This window comes from Monodelphis domestica, chromosome 8 (genome assembly GCF_027887165.1).
Source record: "Monodelphis domestica isolate mMonDom1 chromosome 8, mMonDom1.pri, whole genome shotgun sequence".
Lineage (NCBI taxonomy): Eukaryota > Metazoa > Chordata > Mammalia > Didelphimorphia > Didelphidae > Monodelphis > Monodelphis domestica.
Window position 1 is genome coordinate 30,073,942 of NC_077234.1, and position 27,070 is coordinate 30,101,011.

A 27,070-nucleotide genomic window follows, 5' to 3' on the forward strand; every position below is an offset into this window, starting at 1 on the left:
TTCATGTGTTTTATTTACATATTTATAATTTTTCTATATTGATATATAATTTGACTATATGTTATTTATTATATATAAGTATATATTTATTTATATAGCCATATATCATATGACCAGGTATATATATATGTGTGTGTATAACACATATGTTTATATACATGTTTCATCCTAAATGACTTAGCATGTAAGTATGTAGCTATACCTATCCAATTTATATCTCTATCTGTGTTTTTATATTTATTATATCTAGCATTGACAAGACATTTTAAACTTTAAAAAGTACCCTCATCATGATTACCGTGGAGAACGGGGGCTTTATATACATGAATGTTCTACATAATGTATATCCATGGATAATATGTACATGACACACTGATATTAAAGGTTATATCTAACTATATATTTATAGGAATACACAGAGACATCATACATGTACACATTTGTTAAGTATTCACGCATGGAGATAAAAGCATCACAGAACCAGAGTGCAACATTCACATGCATGTATACATGTTTATACATGCCATGCCACCAACAAAAGCCACGTGTCTATCTGACAAGCACATATGTGTGTATATACACGTGTGAGAGTACATCCTTTGGGGGCACCCACACCCAGTGATCAAAATCTCTCCTTTTTGAAGGGAGGCTGCTCCGTGGTCCTTCTGGCACCTGTGCAGCGTGTGAGCGCTCTGTGTGTGGTGAGTGCAGAAAGAGGGGCTCCCAGGTGTTTGCAGCCAGGGGGACAGCGAGTCGCCAGCAGGCAGGTGCGCCTCGCTCCTGCTAGAAACAAGAGCCAGATGGCCGGACCACCTGGGTCTTCTTGCGCATCAGGAGGTGGTGAAGCCATTTCCATCCGTGGGTCCCCAATGCAATGGCCGGCGCCTTTTCTCCTGCGATTGGGGGCCAGCTGAAGAGAGCCAGGCGATCTGAGCTCAGGAAGAGAGTGGGTGGTATATTATTAGCCCATTACATCCCTGATCAATAGAAATCTCTCATTGCTTTTAGATAGCGGATGCATAATAAGGGATCGGTTCCCGGGGAAAACAAAGTATCATTTGTAATTGTTATTTGAATATTTTATGTAAAAGCTAATCTTCTGAAGACAGGGAGAAATCATCCTAGATTAGAAGGAGAAATAAAGATTTGCATTTATAAGAAATTAATGACGGGGCCTGAAATTGAAAAACCATTTAGTGCTGGGAGAAATAAATACAAATCGCAACATCTCTCTGATGGAGCTTTGTTTAGATTGCTTCTGGTGATAAACCATCTATAATAATATAAATCAAGGGCTGGGGTTGGCCATAAATTTGCAATGTTTAGCATAATTTCCCTTTGCATTTCGGGCTGAAGTGACACCAAGAAATATGAGATTAATAGTTAGTTATTAAGCGAAAATGACTTCCACGTCTGCAGTCATTTTTGGAAACTGCTACGTGTAATTCATTTAGGGAGCAGAAAAAATTAATTTGCAACTGTGGGAGGACTGAGCCCATAAAGCAGGGAAGCCGGTGGCGGTGGCCGATGGGAATAAACTTGGGAACAGTCCGATGGCTTCTTCAACTTGCCTCGCACTCCTCTTTCTGCCTTGCTTCCATTAGCCGGTCCTAGGCTGTCCTTCAGGTTAATTAGCGGCTCCCCGAAGGCATTTGACTTTGGAATATTATATGGGCAGCTTCTAGAACAGCAAAGTTAGGAGCTGTCCTCTGTTTCTTCCCCAACTGCTGATAACACAATGTTACCTACACCTGGGCAAGGGGGGCCAGGCAGCCATCCAGGCAATATGGTGGCTTTTATTCATTTTAATTAGTATGTCCATTAGGATATGTCATATTAGATTCTATTTAGGAAGTGACACATTGGCTCCCTTCAGATTTGTTACACCCGACTCCAAATTGCCAACGATCTAGCTGGGTTCTTCCTCCCAGGAATGACATTGTTTTCGGTACAAATGACTTTGGTGTTTGGAGGGAAGGGACAGGGAGAGACCATGGGGTTGGGAGCCATGCGAAGGGACCTCGGTGGCCATTTCATTCTACCCTGCATCATGTGGTGGAAGAATCCAAGGACAAAGATAGCCTGGGGAGTCGGGATCATGACATGGAAGGAAAGGAGCTCAGAGATTGTCCTGTCCAGTGAGCCAACCCCAAATGAAAATAGATCCCTCTGGGTCATATATTGGCTCAGAAAACCAGCAATGACCAAGACCAAAAACTATAAAAATATCCACAAAACTATTAATAATATTGTCAATGTCAACAATGTTTTATTATATTTCAATTTATTTTGTTAAACATTTCCCAATTACGGTTTCATCTGGTTTGCACCCACAAGGATTGCTGGCCACACAGACAACTGTGACCTATTCATTTTTAGAGATAAAGAAACTGAGGTAGGGTTGCTCAATGGATTGAGAGCCAGGCCTAGAGACAGGAGATCCTAGGTTCAAATCTGGCCTCAGACACTTCCCAGCTATGTGACCCTGGGCAAGTAACTTAACCCCCATTGCCTAGCCCTTACCACTCTTCTGCCTTGGAACCAATACACAGTATTGATTCCAAGATGGAAGATAAAGTTTTAAAAAAAAGAAACTGAGGCAAAGAGAGGGTAGTGAATTGAGGACTGGAGGGTTAAAATTTGGAGGCAGGAGGGACTTCAGAGGCTATAATTTTACAAAGGAGGAAACTGAGGCCCAGAAGTAAAGAGAGGACTTGTCCACAGTCCCTGAGATAGCCATTGGCAGAATGGGGATTTCAACTCAGATCCTCTGACCCTGAATCTACCAACTCAAGGGTTAAGTTTGAATTCCAGCTCTGTTACTTATAGTATAACCTGTGTTACCTCAGGTATGCTGCTTTATTTATTTTGTGCTTAGGTTCTTAATCTTTAAAATCAAGTGTGTGGGGGACAGCTAGGTGGTTCAGTGGATTGAGAGACAAGAGGTCCTGGGTTCAAATTTGGCCTCAGACACTTCCTAACTTTGTGCCCCTGGGTAAGTCAATAAACCCCAATTGTCTCTAGCCCTTACCATGTTTCTGTCTTGTTACCAATACATATAGTATTAGTCTAAGATGAAAGGTAAAAAATTTTATAAAAAAAGAAAATCAAGTTAAAATGTTAGGCTGAGGATTTTTCTTGTCCTTCTGTGTGATCCCGAAGGTCCCTTCTAGTTTATAATAGATGGTCCTCTTAGCTCTGCATGTTAAGATGACTTCTGACAATATAGTGCACTTAGTCCATTATAGTACTCACTCTGTATGGCATCCTGACTCAGGATGGTACAGAATTGGGTAGACACTGTATCGTGCAATGTTAAGAGCCCTGTATTGGAAGTAAGAAGACTAGGTTGATTCAACTTCTAACACTTGTTCAGTCATCTTTCAGTTGTGTCTGACTTTTCATGACCTCATTTTGATTATCTTGGCAAGGATATTGGAGTGGTTTGCCATTTCCTTCTCCAGCTTATTTTACAGATAAGTAAACTGAGGCAAACTCAGTTAAGTGACTCGTTCAGGGTCACATAGCTAATAAGTATCTGAGACTAGATTTGAATTCAGGTCCTCTTGACTCCAAGATTTGCACTCTGTCCTCAGGGCCACCTTACTGCCTTGACATTTACTATCTATGTAACATTGGGGAAATTACTTGGCCTCTCTTAGCCTCAGTTGCCTCATCTATAAAATGATGGGGTTATACTAGATGATCTCTGAGGTCCCTTCTAGATCTATGATCTTACCATCTTGTTTCTGGGTCAAAAGCCCCACAATAGGCAAAGAAGTGAGACTTGACGACTCTCCATTGTATATTGGAGACTTATCAAGGACTTACTTCACATATAACATAAATGGCAAGAATTTGAGGAAAGAGACAAAATCTCCCAAAGGGGCAGAATATACATTGTGACTTAGAGCTGAAGTTGTTGGTTCAGAGCTAAATAGGAGAAAAGCAGTATTCTATCCAGCATCAGTTTTCACTGAGCCCTTCTTCATCTCCCTGAAATACTCACACAGCACGTGAGAAAGTATTTTTGACTCTCTCTAGTGCCTTGGATTTAGGAATGAAAGGTAGTGTTACATCCAAAAGTATTCTTGGCAGAGGACTCAACCTAAAATGAAAAACTGCCCCAACAAAAATAACTTACATTTACTGTAGCTCCATAAAAGAGTAACTAAAATTCTAAAAAGACAAATGAACATTTCTCAGGATAGCATCAGAGAGAGGTTCCCCTACAGTGCCCAGGAAAGTATGCTCACCTGAATCAGAATTGGAATCTAGTCTTCTAGAAACACCAGGATCACAAAAAGGTAGCTAAGTGATACAGCAAATAGAGTGCCAGACTTGAAGTCAGAAAGACCTGTGTTCAAATTTGGTTTCCCTCAGATACTAGTTATGTGAACCTGGAAAAGTCACTTAACCAAATTTGCCTCAGTTTCCTCAACTGTAAAATGAGTTGGATAAGGAAATGGCAAAGTAGTCCACTATCTCTGCCAAGAAAATCCCAAATTGGGTCACCAAGAATCAGACATGACTGAAAATGACTGAACAACCACCACAAATAGCAATGATCATTAGTGCTACTACTCTTTCTTAGGTTTCTAGGATAAGAGAATGTGTTTTGAATTTCTCCAGAAATAGGTTATTCCACTAAGAAGGCCACACAGAGACTAAAAAGTGACTATTTCATTCTTCCATCTACTAGTTTCTATTCTTGTGTCTGCCCTGATAACTTTATAGATAGGCATATTTATTCCTGTCTCTGTCCTAGATCCTCTCCAATTTATTTTCCACCAAGCTATCCAAACAATCTTCCTGAAACACAAACCTGACCATCGTTATTGGATATAAAACTTTCAGTGACTCCCCATTGCCTCCAGGATGAAATACAAACATATCAGTGTTAATAATCTCCTCAATCCAACTGTAACAAAAATGCTTCAAATCCATTAATAATAAAATAAATTTGAGTTAAAATTTCTCACCTTGCAAGTTGGCAATGATGACAGAAGAGGAAAAAAAGTAATTGGCGTTGGGGTGTTAGAAGACAGGTGCATTAATGCATTTGGGGCAGACTTGTGAATCAATGATTATGGTAAGCAATTTGAAATTATGCAAATGGTCTCTAAAATGTCCATTCCCTTTGACCCAGAGATTCTATTATCAGGCTGATAGGTTACCAAGGATGCCATTGATAAAAATAAAGCATCTAAGTGTACCAAAATATTTATAGTCCTACTTTTAGTGATAACAAATGATTGGAAATTTGGAAGACAGCTAAAGAAATTGTATATGAATATGATAGAATATTAGTTTGCTTCAGGAAATGACAAATGTGATAAATACAGAGAAACCTGCAAAGATCTACATTGATACACAGTGAAGTAAATTAGAGCCAAACAATATATGCAATGATTACAGCAATATAAACACAAGAACAGACAGAAAAAAATGAAGATAATTGTTTGCAAAATTAGAAATTATGATTCAAAAAGACAATATATAAGAAATCATCCCTCTCCATCCTTGGGTGGATGTGAGAAGTCCATAAGTGTTGCATATTGCACCTATTTCCATACCTTTTATTTATTGATCGGTGATACTCACATTTTCCTTTCTTAAAGAAATTCTATATCTTAAATGAGATATCTCAACTGGAGGGGTAAAGAAGGGGTTCAGGATCCTAGGAGAAATTATGATGATATAAAAATAAAGACATCAATAACATTTTATTTTTTTCAAATGATTTCTCTAGGTTAGCTCTCTACATTTAAAAAATCTGTTCCATTTAAAAATGCATTTAACATTATTCAAAATAATTTCTGCAAGTCTCCCTTTTCAACCCTTTAAATAGCATAGTGTATATGTATACCTAAAACCTTGGACTCAAGAAGAAGTCAGGAAGACCTGGCTCAAATGCTGACTCATATTAGCTGTATGACCCTGTTTGAGTCCGTTCATATCTCTGGGTCTCAGTTTCTTCATTTATAAAAGGGGTGGGGTTGGACTCAGTAGTCTCTGTGGGCCCTTCCAGATTTTGACTTTTTGATTCATTAAACTCTCTTTAAAAATATTTCATATACATACACACACACACACACACACACACACACACACATATATACACATACACATGCACACTGTGTGTGTTTATTTCTTTTTGTTTTGTTTTGTTTTCTTTATTCTTTATCCAACTTGTCATGTCTCACTGCTTCACAGTCATCTCTCATGTCATATTCTATGACATTCATCAACCACAGACTGTTCAGAGATTCCTTAATCCATTGGCACCCAATATGTTTCCAGCTTTTTATTCAACAAAGAGTACTGATAGAAATCTTCTGTCCCAGACAGGACCTTTTTCTGTCACTGATCTCCTTAGGGATATATATCCTAGGTCAAAAGGCATAAAACTTTACATTTTCCCAAAATTTTAAATGATTTTTCAGGAGGTGTATTAATGTATTTGCTTCTTACATACTATCTAATAACAGTTACATTTGTATAGCACTTTAAGGTTTCAAATACTTTAAAATATTATCTCATTTTTTATCACAACCACCATGGGAAATAGATGCTATTATTATCTCTATTTCACTTAGGATAAAACTGAGGCAAACAGAAGCAGAGTTCCTTACCTAGATTCGCATAGCTAGTGAAATGTATAAGACAGGATTTGAACTTGGGTCTTTCTGACTCCAGGTCCACTTTGATAGATGAGAGGTGAAACTTCAGAGTTTTTTTGAACTTGTACTTCTATCATTATTACTGATTTGGGGCATTTTTCATTTTTTTATTGATTTGTCAAACATTAGATTCTAAAAACTCTGTTCACATTCTTTAGCCATTCATTTGTTGGGAACTGTCATTAGGTCTCATCTATTCACTTCCACTCATCCCAGATTTCCAGTCGGTAGACAAATCTTGTCATTTCTACTTTGCTCACAATATCCTTCATATACACTCTCTTCCCTCTACTCATAAAACCACTGTGCTAGTTCATCCCCTTGCTACCTTTTGCCAGGACAATAAAATTATAATTGGTCTCAATGTCTCAAGTCTATATCCACTCCAATCCATCCTCTGCTCACCTGTCAAAGTGATTATCCTAAAGTCTAAGTCTAATCATGTCACCTCCTTACCCATTAAAATCCAGTGGCTCTCTATTTCCTCTAGGATCAGATATAAAATTCTCTGACATTTAAAGCTCTTCATCATGAATGAGTAGATGAATAAATGAATGTACACTTATTAAATACTAACTATGTGCAAAGCAGTGTGCTAATATTAAGGACACAAATAGAAAAGTAAGAACATCCCAAATTTCAAGAAGTCCAAATTCTAATAATGGAGGTCACACATAGAGAGAACTTTCAACTGCAAATCAGATGGAAAGGTTCCATGGTCCTTAATGATAAAGTAGATAGTAAATGCCTCTTCTTTAGTGTAATTTCCACTTGTAAAGTCACATCAGTTGTTCAAGTTGAACTGATTGGTAGTTCCAAAGATTTTGGCAGCAAGAACTTTCTTGTGTCTTTAGTAACTGTTATTGTAGCACCTTAAGCAACAGTTGACAGGTTTTTGCAGATGTCATTTCCCAGGGTGAGAGCTGAAAGGATTACTACTATTGAGGCTTTTATGTTCCTTTTCTTGAGGTTGTCTCCATCAGGAACTAAGAATAGATGGCAGTCAAGGAGTTGAAGGACATTTAACTTGACTGGTGTATGATACTTCCAGCATATCTCTCAGAATGCCTTTCTATTTAGAGAATCTAGATCAACTATTCTTTGAGTGGTGAAGATGACTGGTTTCCCCTCCAAAGGAGTATATTACTTAAGTGGTGGCTGTATAGGTTTGGCTGGAAGCATGACTGGTGGATTTAGGGAGCCTTGCCAATCCCAGGATTCTTATTGTCCTTGCCCTCTCCTATTCTTTCTAATCTTTTTATACTTAACTCTTCTCCATCCATTCTTCCATTCATTTATATTAGCTTACATGCCATTCTTCACACACTCTATTCCACTTGGTGACTAGGAACTCCATTCTTGATTGTTGACTTTAGATTTCATGAATGCCTATCTCACTTGATTAAGAATTATCTTCCTAATCATAGATCTGAAAATTATCTTCTGTTTTTCTTTAATTAAAATATGACTTGATCTTTCATATCTACATGTATCTGTATAAATATAATTGAGTTACATGGTATAAAAACCTAGTCTAATTCTGATTTCTGCCAAATTGCGTACTATTTTTCTTATTAAGCAATCTACAGTTGTTTTGTGTTGTAGACATTGTTATGCCATGCACTATTGTACTTGCTTCACATCCATCTAGTTTGTCCTAATCTTCTATTATTAACCATCTTATACTAATCATTATTGCTTTACAATATAGTTTGAAATGTCAATGCACCAGTTCCTTTTATTTTTCCTTTAAATAGTCACTTTCCTTGAAATTCTAGACCTTTAGTTCTTTCAAATTAATGTTGGCTTTATCTTTTTGGGGTCTAACTTTTGTGATAGCATTAAAATTAAGCTTAAGTAGTTTAATTCTCTCAATATATACATATATTTATATACTTACATATATACACACATACATATATATCTATATATAATTACATATATACATATATATACATACCCTCTCTCTTCATATTTATATACATATATATTTAAATATCTTCTAACCATGAGTAATAAATACCTTTCTAATAATCTAAATCTTTCCATTTTTCTGTAGAGATTACTTGGGAGGTATAATTCTACAACTGGGTATATACCCACATATTTGATGGGTTTTTAGTTATTTGAAATAGAATTTCTCTTTCTAGCTACTACCTCTTTTAAGCTTTCTTGCTTTTTATTTCTTTTCTGAAAATTTGCATTTACTCAAATTGAACTAGTAGTTCTCCTTCATGTATTGTGCCATCTTTTCCTTCTATAAATTTGCATAGGTCATCTACATCTCTTGGAATGCATTCTCCCTTTATTTCTGCCTTTCAGAATCCTTGTCTTTTGTCACAAATCAGCTGAGATGCCACCTCTGTGAGACAATCTTTCCCTCCTTTCTTAGTATTTCAAAGCACTTGGTGGGCAGGGATTATTGTTGTTGTTGTTGTTGTTTTTTGGTATCATCAGTACTTAACATCATAGATGCTGAGGAAATTGTTTTTAATTGATTTTTTGCAGTGATGTACAGATATGAGTTATGTTAAAAGAGTTCAGTGAAAAGTTGATGCAAGTATTGAAGAGATCAATATTTCCAAGTGTTTTGGAAGGCAAATTACATGATAAGATTGTCAGTCATAAACAAAATAGGTAATGTAAAAAGTTACTGTAGTCACATTCTAACGATTATCCTAATAATTATTTGAGGTGGCTAAATAGTGCAGGGGATATAGTCCTGCTCCTGGAGTCAAGAGGACATGAGTTCAAATTTAGCCTCAGACACTAACTGTTTGACCCTTGGCAAGTTACTTGACCCTGTTTGCCTCAGTTTCCTTATGTGTAAAACGAGCTGAAGGAGGAAATGGCAAGCTGTATCTTTGCTAAGAAAACCCCAGATGGAGTCATGAAGAATAGGACATGATAATTAGCTAAAACAGCCACCATAATTATATAGTATGGAAAGAACTTTGAGCTACAGTCCAAAGAGTTTGCCTTTGATTCCTTACAAAATTCTGTATGATGAATATTACTGTATTATTAAAGAGGTTAGTGAACACCTAGAGGAGAAGGTAATGATGACAGAATCAGTCAAAAATCTCTGGGAAGCGAGTTCTTCTGTACTAATCTTGTTTTTTTCCCCCCTTTTTGAAATAGATCAAGGGAATGTCTTAGAGTGTATTTTGATTTGAACAAAGAATTCGGCAATAACTCTCTCTCTCTCTCATTCTATTCTTTTGAGCTGGATTTAGACAAATAGGCTAGCCGTTTGTGCAAGTTCAATGCACTTAGACTTGGTCAAATGACCAGACCCAAAATATAGTCATTAATGATTCAATAACAACTTGGAAGGATGGCTCCAGTGCAATGTCCTAGGGATTCCATGTTTTCCCTTGCAGGTTGGATATTTTTATCATTAACTTTAATGAAGGCATAGATGGAAAATGACTCAAATCCACAGATGGCACAAATTGGGAATGATAGTTAACATGTTGGAGAGAGTATCGGGTTCAAAAAAGTTCTTGTCAGGTTGGAGCCCTTGGCTAAACCTTTTGAAAGGGAGATGTATAAGAGATAAATGTAAGGTTTTACTCATACATTTTTAAAGCCAATTGTGTAGGTACAAAATGGAGAAGAGGTTAGATAGACTCCATCTGAAAAAAAAGAACTAAGAGTTTCAGTAAATTTTAAGTTTGATGTGGGTCAACAATACGACCTATCAATATCCAGAAAAATGTGTAGAATCTTGCGTCTTTCTCTAAAACCCTGGGAAAAGAGTTGGCTGCTGTCAAGTTGTACTTGAAATTGAGAAATATATATGTTTTATAAGCTTAGTATTGTTGTCCTTTTCTTCTCTAAGGCCCAATGTGTGTGAGGAAGAAGTTCTGGGTATGGTTGGCCTTCCCCAACCTTGTGTCCAACCCTTCACTCGTACTATGAGGCTATGGAAGCAAGGCTGTAGTGGACCAAGATGGTGCATGGAATATAAAAGAAGGTAATGAATGGTTCACCTTCTCTCTGCTCCCATTTCCAGTGTCTTAAAAACAAACTAAATAGGGGCTAGCTTCAGGGTGTAATAATCTAAATGGTTTTTAGTAAAATATATCTGTGAGCAATAGTGGAAAAGAGCTTTTTTCCCCCTTCAATAATTACAGTTTATTACCATTTGGTTATAGGAAACAGCAAAAAATTGATTAAGCAGGGGAGTATTTCACACTAGGTACACAAGTGATGTACAACAATTCCAAATAGAGACCAAGGCTAACTACATAGTAATAAGACAATTAGCCTAAGTACTGGGGCTTGTCTGTGATGTTCATGGCTGGATATTGTGGTTATCTGCCATGATACTGCTTGAAGTTTCTGCCGGACTTAGGTTATTTTAGACTTGACATTGCTACTTGTAATTTCTAGAAAGGCTTTTAGCTGAGGACGGAAGATTAGCAGTACAAACAAGGAATACAATGCCAGTATATCGTCAGGAATGCACTTGAAATCCCAGGGAATCAACAGTTCTAAATTAATTTCAGACCCACCCTTGATGTTTTTGTAGCAACGGGAAGCCTGCAGTGACCTGAACTTTGTCAGAGCCTTTAGCTCTCTCTTGATTATGGTACATAAGAAGAAACAGAAGAAGCTCTCTGCTCTTGGAAAATGACATCCCACCCTTTTGAGGAGTAAAGACTTCAGAAAGAATTTTGTAAAGCTCACGATAGTTCTTGACAAACATTCAAGGGCTTCTTTTATTTGCTGGGGAAAAACTGAGATAGATCCAGCACTTGATAGAGTTCTATATAAACGGATACTATATGTGTGGATTCAGGAGTCTTTAATTGGGGGTTTTGGTTAAATATAAATTGGAACTTACACAAATATATTTATGATATAATTATATGTAATATGTAGATGTGTGTGTGTCTTTATACACATAATATACGTAGTACACATACATACATATGCCAATGCAGGACTTTTTGAAAATTAGTCACCATTTTGGCTAATCCTTTCCACATCTTCCTCTGGCTAATGTTAGTTAAATTAGGTCAATCACTGCTTCTGGAAAGGGCATGTCAATCACCTTCCCTTTGGTTCCACTTAGCTTCCATGTCATTTCCTAAACCAAAATATCCTTCCATGAACAACTTTCTTCTAAATATTGTCTTTCTTTTTTAGAACATAAACTACTTGAGGGAAGGAATGGATCTCCCACTTTTTAAATTGCTATTCCTAGACTTAGCACAATGCCTGATACAGAGTAAACATTCAGTAAATGCCCATTCATTCATTCATTCATTCATTCTTTTCTTCATCCTTATATGGGGAGATTGAGTGAGAGGCTAGACAAAGACCTAATTAAATATTCTAAAATGAAATAATTTTATACTACTATTTATTATCCTCCAAAAATTTTTCAAGTTAATTGTTAACTTTAGGGACATACCCTTTGACCACTACTGAGTTTAAATGGATCATGGGTATAGAGTATGAAGAGACATAGAAGTCATATTGTCTTTTTTCATCTTTTTATTTTTAACACACAAGGAAAGTGAAATGCGTAAAGATTCATTGACTAAGTTTAATCTAAAATCCCACTCCCATTGGAAGAGAGTAGAAAAATGTTTTGGATTTCAAATCCAACTCTCACTTGTTATCCTGTGAGATTATGCTTAACATCTCTGGGTAGCTAGGAAGCAGTAGATAGAGTACTGGGTTTGAAATCAGGAAGAATGATCTTCATGAGTTCAGATTCAGCCTCAAACATTTATTAGCTATGTGACCTTGGACAAGTCACTTAAGGCTGCTTGTCTCAGTTTTTTTCATCTGTAAAATGAGCTGGAGAAGGTATTGGCAAAACACTCCTGTATCATTGCTTAGAAAACCGGAAAGAGTTGGCCATGATGGAAACAACTGACCAACAAAAGGAAAACATTATAAGCAAAAACTTAGAATTAATAAAGACAGCAGATGGTTTGTGTTAAGGATTCAGTGGGAAGATGCAGCAGGATGCAGTTGGAAGAACTCAGGATCTGAACTTAGAAGATCAAACCTCAATTAGCTACTTGCTAGCTATGACCTTAGGCAAATCTTTAACTGCACCAGACCTCAGTTTCCTTATCTGTAAAATGAGGGGGTTGGACTAGATGACCTCTCTGGTCTCTTTGAGCTCTACAGATAAAAATAAATCTATGAACTTAAGACACAATTAAAAAGGAAAACTTGAATTCAAAGGAGAGGAATTTGGACTTCAAATTATAGCTCAGTTGCTTTCTCTCCTAAAAGATCTCTCTCCTGATAGAATATTAGCCTCTGGAGGCAGACACTAATGAACTTTTCTCTTTATATTCTCAATGTAAAGCTCAGACCCTGGCACACAATAGATGCTTAATAACTGTTTGTTGATTAATTGTTATTGGTTCTCTCTCCCTCTTAGAATTATTTTGTTTCCTACTACTGCATTGCATACATACTATATCTTCTCTTCTCTAGACTAATGTAAGTCTCATTGAGAGTGGAGACATTTTTATTTTCTTCTTTGAGAACACCTAGGCATTTAGGTGGTACAGAGCATAGAACACTGAGCCTGGAATCAAATAGCATCTCCAGTGCTTCCTAGCTGTGAGACCTCAACAATTCACCTAAAAAAAGAAAGATATAATAATAGAACCTACTTATGAGGGTTATTATGAGTTTTAAATGAGATAATATTTGTAATATATTTAGTATTTTGCTCAACACAAAGTATGAATTTAATAGACACTTAATTTTTTTAATATTTGTATTCTTAGAATATTATTTAAGCATAGTGATTTACACATTGTAGGATCTTAATATTATTTTTAAAACTCTTACCTTCTGCCCTAGAATCAATATTATGTGTTGGTTCCAAGGAAGAAGAGAAGTAAGGGCTAGGCAATGAATGGGGTTAAGTGACTTGCCCAGGGTCACACATTGAGTAAGTATCTGAGGCTAGATTTGAACTCAGGACCTTCCATCTCTAGACCTGGCTCTTAATTTATTGAGCCATTTAGCTGCCCCCTACCCCACTATTTATTTTTTGAAGTGAACTGAATTGTACTTTAACCTTTAAGTCTTTATCATTTGACTTTGCACTCACCATTTTGGAGATGCCACTTCATTCAGTATCTAATAAATATTTATTAAATTGCTGCTAGAACTTCTGTCTTTCCACACCTGGAATGCTCCTTTCTCACCTCCATATTTTATCTCTCTGACTCCTTTCAAGGCTCAACCCAACTCTCATCTTTTTTAGGAGGCCTTTCCTGGTGCTTTCAGGTACCAATGCCTTCCTGTTTCAGGGTGCCTTCCATGTACTCTGTATATGTCTTGTAATTTGCATGCCATCTCCCCCAAGAGAATGTAAACCCCTTGTCAACAGGCATTTTTGTTTGTGTGCTTAAGAACAGTGTCTAAAACATAGGATGTGTTTAATAAATGTTTGTTGACTGATTGACTTCAGAACATTATTTGGTGCTCTAAGGGTAAGGTAAGGTAAGCCCCTTATGGAGCTACTAGTCTTGCTGGAGACAATATGTAAACAGACATCCCTACACTCCCCAGTCATACTAGAGAATTATAGAGCAATTTGCTAGGAGAAGTTCAAAGGGAGGGTCATTATCCACTGGTAATAGGATTAAGTAGAATCAAGGAACTGACATTATGACCCAGATAACCCTAAGGATTCCAAAGAAAGAACTGAATCCACATACTTTTGGCAAAATAACTTTTTGGCTTTTATTTGATATATGATGAAAAACTACTGAGGGGTAGGCAGAGCAGAAGGATTAACCTAAGGCCTTGTGGATTTAACATGGCAGCTCTGGGTAAAGTCTTGTGGGAAAGAGGATGATGTTTCCCTAATCCCTGCTTCTCTGTTTCCTAGGACTGGCTACTACACTGTCTACAGACAGGTATATAGCATGCAGCATCAGACAGTCTACAGGTGCTGTCCTGGCTGGAGCCAGCAAGAACATGAGCCTGGCTGTCTGCATGGTAAGTCATTCAATAAGCATTTATTAAGTACCTACCATGTACCAAAGGGTATGCTCAACTCTGGGAGTATAAAAGAGGCAAAAGATAGTCTCTGACCTTGAGATGACCACAATCAAAAGGTGGGAGGGGACACAATAAACAAATATAGACAGGAAAAAGAGGAAACAAATAGAGAAGGAAGGCACTAATAAGAGGCTTGAGAAAGGATTCTTATAGAAGATGAAATTTTAGTTGGGAGTTAAAGGAAACTAGGGAAGTTGGTAGGTAGAGATGAAGAGAAGAGAGTATTCCAGGCCTGAAGGCAGCCAGAGAAAATGTCCCCAGCTGAGAAATGGATTGCCTTGCTTGAGGAATAGCAAGGAAACCAGAATGCCTGGATCAAAGGAGATTTGGGGGTGAGGGTTTAAGGTATAATGAAAATGGAAATGGAAAAGCATGTGGGAAGGACTAGGTTATGAAGGCTTTGAACTGAAAGTGAGGATTTTATTTTTGATCCTGAAGATGAGAAGCAACTCCTGAAATTGGTTGAGTGGGGGAAGGTGATGTGGTTGGAGATGTACTTTAGGAAAAATCTCTTTGGTGGTTTAATGAAGGGACAGGTTGGAGTGGGGAGAGATTGGAAGTAGGCAAACCCATCACTAGTCTATTGTAATAGTCCAAACACTGGGTCATAAGGGAAGAGAGAAGCAGATATATTAGAGAGATATTGCAAAGATGAACAATAGGTCTTGGCAATGGATTGAATATGGGGGTGAAAAGTAGTGAGAAGCAAAGGATGACACCATGCTTTTGAACCTGAGAGATTGGGAAGTTGAGGTGGCCCTTGACAATCATCAGGAATTTAGAAAAAGAGGTAGGTTAAGAGGGAGAGATAAAGAGTTCAGTTGTAGACATGTTGAGTTGAAGATGTCTTCTGGATATGTCTGAAAGGCAGTTGGAGATGTGTAAATGGAGGTCAGCAGGGAATGTAGGTAAATTTGAGAATCATCAACATAGAGATGGTAATTAAATTTATGGGAACTGAAGAGATAACCAAGTGAAACCATAATAGAGAGAAAAGAGAAGAGACCTCAGGGCTGAGGAAAGTTAGGGCACAAAATTTGGAGAAGGGTCCAACACAGAAATAGAGGAGTAGTCCAATAGGTAAAATGACAACCAAGAGAAAGTGGGGTCCCAAAAATCTTTAGATCTTTAAAAATCTTTAGAGAAGAGAGTGATCAGTTGTGTCAAAGGCTTCACAGAAGTGAGAGTATAAGGATAAAGATTAAGGTCATTGGATTTGGCAACTAAGAGATGATTAGTAACTTTGGAGGAACAGTTTTGGTGGATTAAGTGAATAAGAAGAAAGTAGAGGCACCTATTGTAGAGGACCTTTCTGAGTTTGGTTACGAAGGGCAGAAAAGATATAGGATCATCTTATTGGGGATGGAAGCATTAAGTAACAGGTTTGTGAGGATGGAGGAGATATGGGCATATAGTAGGTAGTAGAGAATGAGTCAATAGAAAAGAGGAAATTGAAGATAAGAGAGATTGGGCATGACAGAGGGGGTCAATCTATAAGCATTTTATAGCATTGCTTCCATCTAATCGAAAGCCACCAGGAACAAGCAGATAGGCCTACTTTGGCTGTTTGGGGCCTCAATTGTACGCTGCCAAGTTTTAGGTACCTTTAGAATTCCTACAGACAGAGAGCAGCTCTCTGGAGAGAAAACACACGCAGAATGGACAAAGAAACAGCCGAGATCATTTTTGTTAAGAGCATCTAATGCTGGGTTGGGTGCTGTGAAAGCATTATGCTCCATCTCTGTATTTAAAAGGAGGTTTATTTGAAGCCAGACAGGGCACACCTCTACTTCCATCTCCTTTTTTTCCTTTTGCTGGTTTTCCCTATCGTCAGGTTTGTCATCTGGAATCCAGTTCAATGGGGAAATCACTGTAGGAAATCTAAATAGGTCTCTCAGATTCTCCATGGCTTTATTAATTGAGGAAGCAGGAGGGTCATTTACTTCTTAAAGGGCTGTATGTGGTACTTTTGAGGAAAAAAAATAGGAACCCTTTCATGCCGGGATTCTGGATCCCTTTGAATTTTCCGGCAGCCCTCAAATAGCAGAGCTAGCCCCGTTATTTCTTTCATTCACACTGAGAAAAATGGCCTGTGCTGAGCTCTTCCTTTACCTGCATTCTCTGTTGAGGGTCACAGCAGAGCTGCTAAAAAAGCTTCAGTGTGCCACAATCAATGCAGCCGGGCAACACGGTGATTCATCTCTCCTGCCATCCCTTACCTTAGGGACTTCACTGGTGTCCTGCTGCACTGCCCAATGTGTTTTCTGCTCTTGAAATGTCTTAGTGAAGTTGCTCTTGGCTGTCCATGCTAAAAAGGAGCAGTGCAAAGCTGTCCATGCAGAGTCTGATCCTGGCAACTTTCTATGTTGGCCAAACCAATGGGGTGGCTCACTTGAAACTAGGAGGAAAATCGAGCCAATTATCATGCTGGCAAAATGGAATTATCTCTCTGACCAAATGAGATGATCAAATTATTATATAAAATGCTTTGCAAAACTCAGAGATATGAATATGAGCTCTTCATGAAGATGGTGGTGACAATGGATGTATTAGTAAAAGAGAGTAAGCTCCCAGAAGGCAGAAACCATGTTTTATGGATTAAAACATGTCCCCAATGCAGTGAACTCCCAATAAATATTTTCTCAAGTGATTTCAAATTGTATGATTCCTTCCACAAAGTTCTTTATTTCAATTCATTTCAAGAAATAACTCTTATCTAACCACTCTTTGCTAGGCATTTGCCTAGGAAGAAGGTATACAAATATTGAAAACAGTCCCTTTCTTTAAGGGACTCACATTTTTGTGAGGTGGAAACAAACATTGAAATCATTTTTATGTACATACACAAACACATCCCTCCATAAACACATTGTAAAAAAGGAATAATTTGGGATGTATGGGGAAAAGAAGGGAAAGGCTAGCAATCATCAAAAAAGGCTAGCAAAAATCAAGGAGGGAAAAGGTTTAGGTAGGGAGGTTGTTCTTGAATGGACCCAAGGATTCCAAGATGAAAAGATGGACAAGGAGGGAACTCCAGTCAAAGGATGAGAGATGGAACGTTGTATTAAAGGAAATAGCAAGTAGACCCCCTGAATTTGAATGGAGAAGGGAAGATTAAGGATTATGTTTGTTGTTGTTTTTTTCCCTTGCCTCCACCCAAACCCTTAGCCCTCTGCTCAGTAGGTCCTTGCTTCAATGGAGGCCAATGTCTGGATGGAGAAGCCCAGATGTGCCAGTGTCCTGTGGGGTTTCAGGGACCTCGATGCCAATATGGTGAGTGGACAATGCAGCACTGTTAATGTTCAAGATGTGTCCTGTCTTGGCTTTACAGAAAATAGAAGATTCTGTTGATTCAGACAAATGACAAAGGTCATCTTTGTGGGAAGTGTGGCATATGAAGTTAGCCAGTCAAACAAAAACCCAACATGAGTAATGTAACCAGTAGTGCAGAATGTACTTTCCAGAGTGGTTTTAATTATTCACCATCACAGTTCAGAGGGCCCCAGTAAATATATCATGGTTTCTTTTGTAAAGGAAATTCCATTTTAGTAATTATGAGAACTCATTCTGACCTCCACTCTGATTTCTGATTGGGATTCCTGGTCTCTCCTTGACTGAGAGGACTGTCTCTCTGGTCTAAGAAGGAGTAAAAAAAAAGGGACCAGGATTCTCTTGCAGTGTGTTATTTGCTCTCTAATATTCCCTCTCCTTGTAGAACTCCCGAGACAAAGCCTTCATTTTTCACACCTCTGGAACAGTCATTCTCTTCTGTTCAAGGGCAGAACTTGACTGCTTGGCAGTTTCTGGGCACATGCATTTAAGACATTGCTCACATGAGAAAGTTCTGGGGCTCACTTGGTAGTAGAGAGGGGACTATGCAGAATAAGTTATCTTCCTTGTGCTTGTCTTGAGATGGGTGTACTTGTGAAAGCATTTGTTTGGACTTGATCATCTGATGCCGTTATCTCCAGAGCACTTGAATACTTTGGCATATCATTTCTGAAGGAGAGTGGAAAAAGGTTAGAGAGAGCCAGACCATTTGGAAGCAAAGCACAACAGTTCTTGACATTTGCCCTTGTGCCCTACTCATTATCCATTCACTGCATGCTCCTTCCTGTCTATCCAACCTCTACTCCTTCTCAATCATCCAGCATCCCCTTCCCTGCTGCCCCATGCACCTCCCTGCACTGTCCTTCCTCTTCTACAAATGGAAGAAAGGAGGAAGTTAAATCCCAAGGCTGATAAGACTTCATCACTCAAGTTCATTGAGTTCCTCAGCTCTTGGCATAAGGTTAGGTCTTACATTTTTCATGTATCACCTCAGAGTTGTTTTGTCCTCATGTGGAGTTTGGTGCAGCAATTTTGGCCAATAGCTTATTGGGGCACGGGGGAGAAAGAACAAAATAATATGTGATGTGCACTTTGTAAATGTTGAAAGCACTCTAGAAATGTGAGCAAATGTAATAGTGCTATCTAAGTGATTTTGTTGCCATTGTTCAGGGGTGTGTGTGTGTGTGTGTGTGTGTGTGTGTGTGTGTGTGTGTGTGTGCACATGTAGTTTTTATGTTTCTGTGCTATCAGATCAGATTTTGTTAGCATAGAAGTACTTCCATCCCCATCCACTCATCCTCACCCAATCCCTGCCAAATATACACAAAGATCACAAATGATGAGGGTGACAGCTTGTCAATTGTAGGGAAGTGTTTGATCAGATGAGGTGAAGTGATTTCCCTGGGACCCCTGAGCCATGTCTCAAAGGCATAATCTATAAATCTAGGTCTTCCTGACCCTAAACCCAACACTTTACTGACTACACCAGGCTTCCTTTAGTCTGGGAAACTTTGGAATAATTAAGCAGAGCCTTCCAATATTTAGATTAACTTTTTCCCCTCCTCTATTTCACATTCTTGCATTATAAAAATGGATTGTTTGAAGTCAAGTTAGAATGTTCTTTCTCAATCTTGTTGGTTCTCAAGGAACTTTCTAAGAGCTGAAGAATGAACAGCTACAACAAAGCACAATTTTGGACTGCTGGCCTCATTTTCTTTATTGTTTACTGGTTTTCAAGTTTGTTTTCTTAGAGATTTAGACTCTGGTTTGTTTTGCTTAGTTCCCTTTCCTCTTGACTGAATAGCTCTTTTTGACTTTAAAAGGAAATTGGTGGGCCAAAGGGAATGCTCATCACAATGTAGGAGATAAGACTTTTATTATACAAGATTATCCTTCAGTTAGATGGAATTAGAGTTCAGTAACACTTATGGGGGCTCCTGAGAGAATTCTGAGGACATACCAGCTAACCAGCTATGTGAAATCAAAATAGAAAAGTTTGGAGAAAATGCAGTAAGAAGATGGAATAGCAACAGGAAAAGCTTGTTAAAACAAGAAATAGAGGAAATTTGGACTCTTAGGACTTCCCCTACAAATCTGACCTTAGAAAAATACAATGGATATTTAGCAGATTAATTGTAAAAATGGGTTAATTATAGGCTAACTGTTAAATCTTCTGGGATTAAGAAATGCTTATTCCCCAAACCAATGGGATATTTTGGTCATGATTTGAATTTTAATGCAAAACAAAATTCATTGCCTTTGAGGAAAAAAATACTCTCAGAGTATTGCAGAGATACTGAAGTTGTTTGTTCTTTTGAAATAAAGATAGATGATAGATAGATAAATAGATAAGATTCACTTTATTGGAAAGGATTAAGTATTATAACATCTTCTTTTGAAAGTGCACCTACTGTGAGACAGTGTAGAATAGTGGGTAGAGGACTAACTATGGAATCAGGCAGAATTGGGTATAAGCCCTGTCTCAGAGACATTAGTTATCTGACTACCAACAAGTCACTTGATCTTTCAGTTCTTTAACAACTTTTAAAGACTATATATAATACAATAGCAACAGCAACAACAATAAGTATTTATATAGCAATTTAAGGTTCATATAATACTTCCTTACTGTCAAGTTGTAGGATAGGGTACCAAGTTTCTTGGGGGGAAGAAATCACTAGTTGGGACCATGAAAAAAGAAAAAGCAAGCAAGCATGCCTTTTATATAAATGTTACCTATTTTAATTATGATTCATTACCAAAAAATGGCATAGTAGAAGTTACTTTTCAAGGGTGGGAATGAACGTAGAGGTTACTAGTAGTACAGTGGACAGCTCCCTAAACCTGGAGTGAAGACCTGAGTTTAAATCAGATAATTAGTACCTATGTGGCCCTAGGCAAGTTGCTTGATCTATGTCTCAGTTTCCTTATTTGGAAGCTTGAGATATTAACAGCATGTTCCTCCCAGGGTTATTGTAAGAATAAAATGAGATAATTATAAAATACTTTGCAAACCTTAAAATACTATATAAATTTGCTGACTATTATTAGTGTTATTTTCATTTTATTCATAATTTTATTATATAATAACTACACCTGATGTTATTCTTATTTTTATTTTCTGGATTCTTGTGCACAGGCTAATTTAACATGGTACTCAATATAGATTGGGCTGTATCTAAAATGCTTGGTGAACTAACATTAGGAAATGGGAGTGGGGGACCTTCAGAGGCTGGAGGAAAATACCACATTGGGAAAGAAAATAGAGCTTTGCTGGTAATTGGGAAAAGGACTGGAAGTTCATAATAAGTCCAAAATTGCTGGTCTACTTGACTCATTTGAAAATCTTGCCTTTAATAAGAAAAAAATGAAGAAAATGAATTTGGACAATTAGGATGTAATGACAAGCTTTCTCAAATAACTATTGATTAAAAGCCTCAAAAGTCATGCTTTGAAGATTAGAACACATGCAAATGAGGCTAGATGGCTAGAGGAGTAGTTATCTATTTTTCTGGTCACCTGGGGACATAGGCAGAATAATTGACAACAGCATTAACTGATTAACGCCAGCTTTTAAGAGAGAAATAATGAAAACATGACACAGGCACATCTTCTGTTCAATTCAGCAAACCATAATTAAGAGTCTGTTATGGACAGATCACTGTGTTAGAACCTGAGGACACAGACAAAAGAAAATAATCTCTATCCTTAAGGATCATGAATTATACTAGGGTAAGGGAAGGGAGGAATCCAACTGTATATAGATAAGTATATACTGTGGGACTACATGGGAGTCATAAATCTAGAGATAGAAGCCTCAGTTTGCTATCTGTAAAAGGAACTGGAGAATAAAATGGCAAAGTACTCCATTATCTTTGCAACAAAAACCCCAAATGGGTTTACAAAGAGTTGGACAAGCCAGAATAACAACAATAAATACCAGTACTATATGAAACACTTTATAAATATCTTACTTCATCCTCACAACAACACTGAGAGGTAGAAGCCAATTATTTCTATTTTACATATAAGGAAATTGAGTCAGACAGAGGTTAAGTGACTTGCCCAAAGTCACACAGTTTCCAAATTTCTGAGACTCAGTTTGAATTTAGGTATTAATTGATTCTAGGACTAGTGCTCTGTCCATAATGCTACCTACTTCCATGTAAGTGACCAAGAAAGGCTATATGGGGGGGGGGTATCTATCTTTCCCTGCCTTCCACTTTACTCTTCAATCCTTTAAGGTTTGCAAAATGAGGAGATGAAGGAATTTATTCTAAAAACTTATGCAAGTGCATCTCTATAGTGGTGGTCAATGGAGTATTCAGAAAACACTGGGATTAGGGTCAAAAGATACAGTTTTCCAATCCTCCCTCCCCTTCTTATTCCTGCCCCCTTGGACAAGCTGTTTACTTTCTCCTTACCCACTTTCTTTCTATGTAAAATGAATGGATTGAATGGGATGATCCCAAATTGACTTTGTATGGTTCTTTGAGGGCCAAGGATTGACTGTTGAATTCAGGAAATGGGTAGTGAATCTCTTTGATTGGAATGGAATAACTGGGGAGAATGTGAATGTGAAACAAGTTGAAAAGGTTGGTAGATTCTGGGTATAGAGAACCTTAATGTATTCAGATTGTTCTGAGGCTAAAATGTCAGGTTAAATAATTTGTATTGGGGGCAGCTAGATGGCTCAGTGGATTGAGAGTCAGGTTGTGTGTTCAAGACTAAGACTGAGCTAAGACACTCTAGTTGTGCAACCTTTGGCAAGTCACTCAATACTCATTGCCTAGCTCTTTTATGTCTCTTCTGCTTTAGAAACAATACACAGTATTAATTCTAAGACAGAAAGTAAGGGTTTCATATATATATATATATATATATATATATATATATATATATATATATATATATATGTAGTTTTGTATTGTATCTGAAAAGAAATACAGAGCCACTGAAAATATGTGAACAGAGGAGTGACATGCTCAGATCCGTGTCACATGAATTTTATTGAGGCTATTATGTGGAGGGTGCTTTGAAGAGTAATCCAGTAGAATGGAGGTGATCAATTAGGAGACAAATCCAATAATTTGGGTGAAATTTGAGTAGGGTATGAGTTAAGTTGGTGGTAGGACATGGGTATGATAGATGTAGAGAAAGAATGAATACGATTTTAAAATTAATTAGATAGGAGATGGGAAGGAATGAAAAGGAAGGAACAACCCTAAGCCTTAGGTTAGGAACTTAAGTAACTGAAAAATATAAATCCCTCCCCAGAAATAAGAGCAGAAAAAGAGACACAGGGAAAAGAGAATAATGAGTTCTTATGTTGAGTTTCTATTATGCGTAGGTTTTCCATTGGAGATGTCTAGGTGAGAACTTGTTATATATGGGAGGAATCTGGTGAGTCATTAGGGTGGGATACATCCACTGGTACTTGAAGTCATCCACCAAGAGATAATGAGACCATGAAAGGGTAGAATTTATTGAGAAAAGGGAAAGCTTACGACTGCTTCTTGACAAGCAGACATTTTTATGAGTTAAAGATGGATGCTGGTCCATCAAAGGAGATTTAGATGTAGTCAGACAGGTAGGAAGAGAACCAGCAGAGAACAATGTCACAGGATCTAATGAAGAGAGCATGCAGAAGAGAGAGGTGGTATGTAGTGTCAGAAGCTATAAAGATGTCAAAGAGAATGAAAACTGAGAAAAAGGCTATCTGATTTAGTTGTTATTTTCTGAGAACTATTGGTAGACATCCAGAAAGTAATTTCAATATAGCTCTAGGGTCCAAACCTAGATTCTCAGACAAAAATGTTATCCTCCAAATCCTTGGCACTGCCAAATAGTTAAATAACTATAGTTTGATCAATGGAAATGTCACTAGAATAGATGCTTTAACTGTCTGCTTTGCTGAAGCACCCTAAGAACCAAGGGGCCTTTGCCATCCACCCTATAGCTGGACCATCTTCTATGTGTTGTCTCTACCTTTTTGAATGTAAGCTTCTGGAGATAGAGACTATCCTGCTTATTTTATAAGCCTACTACTTTCATCTTAGACCATTCCTTCCTGCAATTCTGAGGGATCTATTCAGCTTCTAAATAATATTTCTTTAGGTTAGAAAGAGGTCTCTGGTGATCTATCACATCATCTCAGACCCTGATGGTGGCATGGATAGTGGTCCTGTATTACTTCTCTAGCTCTATTTTTTTGATGAGAGTTACACAACAGAATAATCAGGCAAGAAAAACCTGCATTAAAATACTGAGTACTTTTTGTGTAACCTTGGGAAAGCCATTTAACCTCTAAAAGTCTCTGTTTCTTCATCTGTAAAGTGGGGTTAATGATAGCCCTTTCCTTCCAGGTGGGTGGCAAGTGGGAGACACATGAAAAAAAGTCTGTAAATGGTTTGCAATCTTTAGAAGCTTTGTCTGACTCAGCTGCTGCTTAGGTACAGCTCTGTTGTTCATCACTCTCTTCTTGGAGAAGTAGAATTCTGTCCAGCAAACATTTATTAAGCACCTACTGTTGTTGAAGTACAAACTCATAGAACACATTGAAGTCAGGGTAGGCATCCCCTGAGGGTTCCATCTTTTGAGTAGGTGGATGCTTCCAGGTTCTATACTGTGACTACCTTCTGGGAATATAGGGTCATGTATTGGGCTTGGTGTTAGGGACATTGAGAAAAAGGAAATAGCCCCTGCCCTTATGGAGCTCCCATTAAAGTGGATACAGTATATATACCAGTTTTAAGTATAGAGAAAATGCATACATGAAAAATAGCATTCAAGATAATTATTGCAGAGGGGAAGTGGAAGCTTGGGAGAGGACAGATCATGAAAAGCCTGAATGTGGAGGGGGCAGCATTTCAGTTGAACTTTGAAGGAAGCAAGAAGAGTCTAAGAGGAAGCAGAGGGAAGGAAAATCCACCATAGGCATGGGCACAACCTGTTAAGAAAGGAGATGAAAAGGAGCTAAGCACAGGGAACTAGCACCAAATAGAGGGTGGACTAAGCTTATTTAATTAATTAAGCTTTAGTAATGCTTGTTGATTTGACTTCAGTAATACAGATTATATAATAATAAATAATATGGATGGTAAGGTCAAACAAAGACAAGATAATCAGAGGATGGTATGGGAGCAGAAGTTGGTTAAATACTCACATCCAGCTGCCTGGCAAAAGGATGTCTTAAGGATGGCAATTGGGCCACTTTGAACTCTGTTATATAACTTAATAGCAACTATTATCTGCACTTAAACCTCACTAGTTTTAGCAGCTGGCTGAAACAATGAAAACAGAGGGAAGGTGGCGCAGGGCTTATGAAAAACAAATCATGTCAGACAGCCTTGATAGCTCCTTTAATTACATTATAAAATTAGTGGGGAAAGATTGGATTTGGAGGGGAAAAAAACTGACAAGGATTTAATTCAACCCACTTATTAATCCACAAAGCGTAATGAGCAATTTTAGTGGAAAGAAAGAAGTAAAATTATCCAGAAAAGAGATGAAAGAAACTTACATTTTTTAAAATAGAAGGTGGCCAGAAAATTCCAATATTTGGGTCTTTACTTGCAGTTTCTTTGAAATGTAGAATGAAGAAGTACTGAACAAGACCTTATTTTCTTTTTAATATTTTTTAAAAGTATTTGCTTGGGAGCCCTCAACTAGATGGCTCACTAGATTGAGAACTAGATCTAGAGAGAGAGAGGAGGTCCTGGGCTTGGATATGTCCTCAGACACTTCCTAGCTGTGTAACTCTGGGCAAATAACTTAATCCACCATTGCCTAGCCCTTACTATTCTTCTGCTTTGGAATCAATACACAGTATTGGTTCTAAGATGAAAGGTAAGGGTTTAAAAGTATTTACTGGTGCTGTTTTCCACACTGAGGTTAGACCCCAATATCTCCCCTACCCAGGAGAAGGCAATAGAGAAAGGAACTGTCCTTTGCAAATGAAGAAATAACTAATCATACCAATTCAACACATTAATCCTCTTAAGCACTATATCCCTCATTCAGCATCTGTAATCCACCACCTGTCAGATGAGACGTAGAGAGGCAGATTTGAACATTTTCACAGCCTAGCAAGGCATCAATTTCTGAATTCTGTTTTCTATCACTTAATAAAAGATACAGTGAAATTGGTAAGAACTGAGGGAGGGACAATAATTTATATTGAAGCATTATTAATGAAGAAAGATTAAGGCAATACACTATCTATGGTTTTAGATTGTTATGCAGTCATCTCAGTCATGTCTGACTTCCTGATCCTATTTTCTTGGCAAAAACTGGAGAGGTTTTACCATTTCCTTCTCCAGCTCATTTTATAGATAAAGAGGCAAACTGGGTGCAGTGTCTTGCCCAGGTTTACACAGTTCAGAAGTGTTTGAGGCCAGATTTGAATTCAGGGAGATGTGTCTTTCTGACTCCAGGTCCAAAGTTCTGTCTACTCTGCCCCGTCTAACTGCCCATCTAGAGTTTTATATGTGCCCAATAAAATAGCATTTGGCTGTTTTTCATCCATGGGGAAGATACGTCAAGTATCTTTGCCATGTGAATGACAAAAACTTTTTTCATTAGGATACTTTAATGCCAAAGGCATTATATTTATATATTTATATTTATATAATTATAAAAATAAACAATATATTTCTATATTATATATATGTTTATATACATTAAGGGAGAGCTCAAAGAGGACTTTTGAATAATTGCCCTATATTTATTTATTTATGTTTATTCATTCATTCATTTATTGATTGATTGATTGATTGATTGATTGATTGATTTAAACCCTTACCTTAGGTCTTGGAGTCAATACTGTGTTTAAGTATTGGTAAGGGCTAGGCAATGGGGGTCAGGTGACTTGCCCAGGGTCACACAATTGCCCTATATTTAAAATGGATAAATAGAGGAAACCAAATGGGCTGAGCATGGGAAGATAGGACTCTTAGTAGTATCAAGAGAGAAATGCATATTTCTAGGATCTGTAATGT

At 37.6% G+C, this 27,070-nt stretch overlaps 1 protein-coding gene across 2 annotated transcripts in view; it reads left to right on the forward strand.

The window, feature by feature from the left end:
• The window catches only part of LOC100616966 (EGF-like and EMI domain-containing protein 1), a 787,120-nt gene that overhangs the window by 55,126 nt on the left and 704,924 nt on the right, over positions 1 to 27,070 (forward strand). For both annotated transcript variants that reach the window (XM_007502250.2, XM_056807813.1), the window contains exons 2-4: positions 10,528 to 10,662; positions 14,569 to 14,678; positions 17,910 to 18,014. In XM_007502250.2, coding sequence (XP_007502312.1) covers positions 10,528 to 10,662; positions 14,569 to 14,678; positions 17,910 to 18,014 — 350 coding nt within the window. The remainder of the gene's footprint in view (positions 1 to 10,527; positions 10,663 to 14,568; positions 14,679 to 17,909; positions 18,015 to 27,070) is intronic.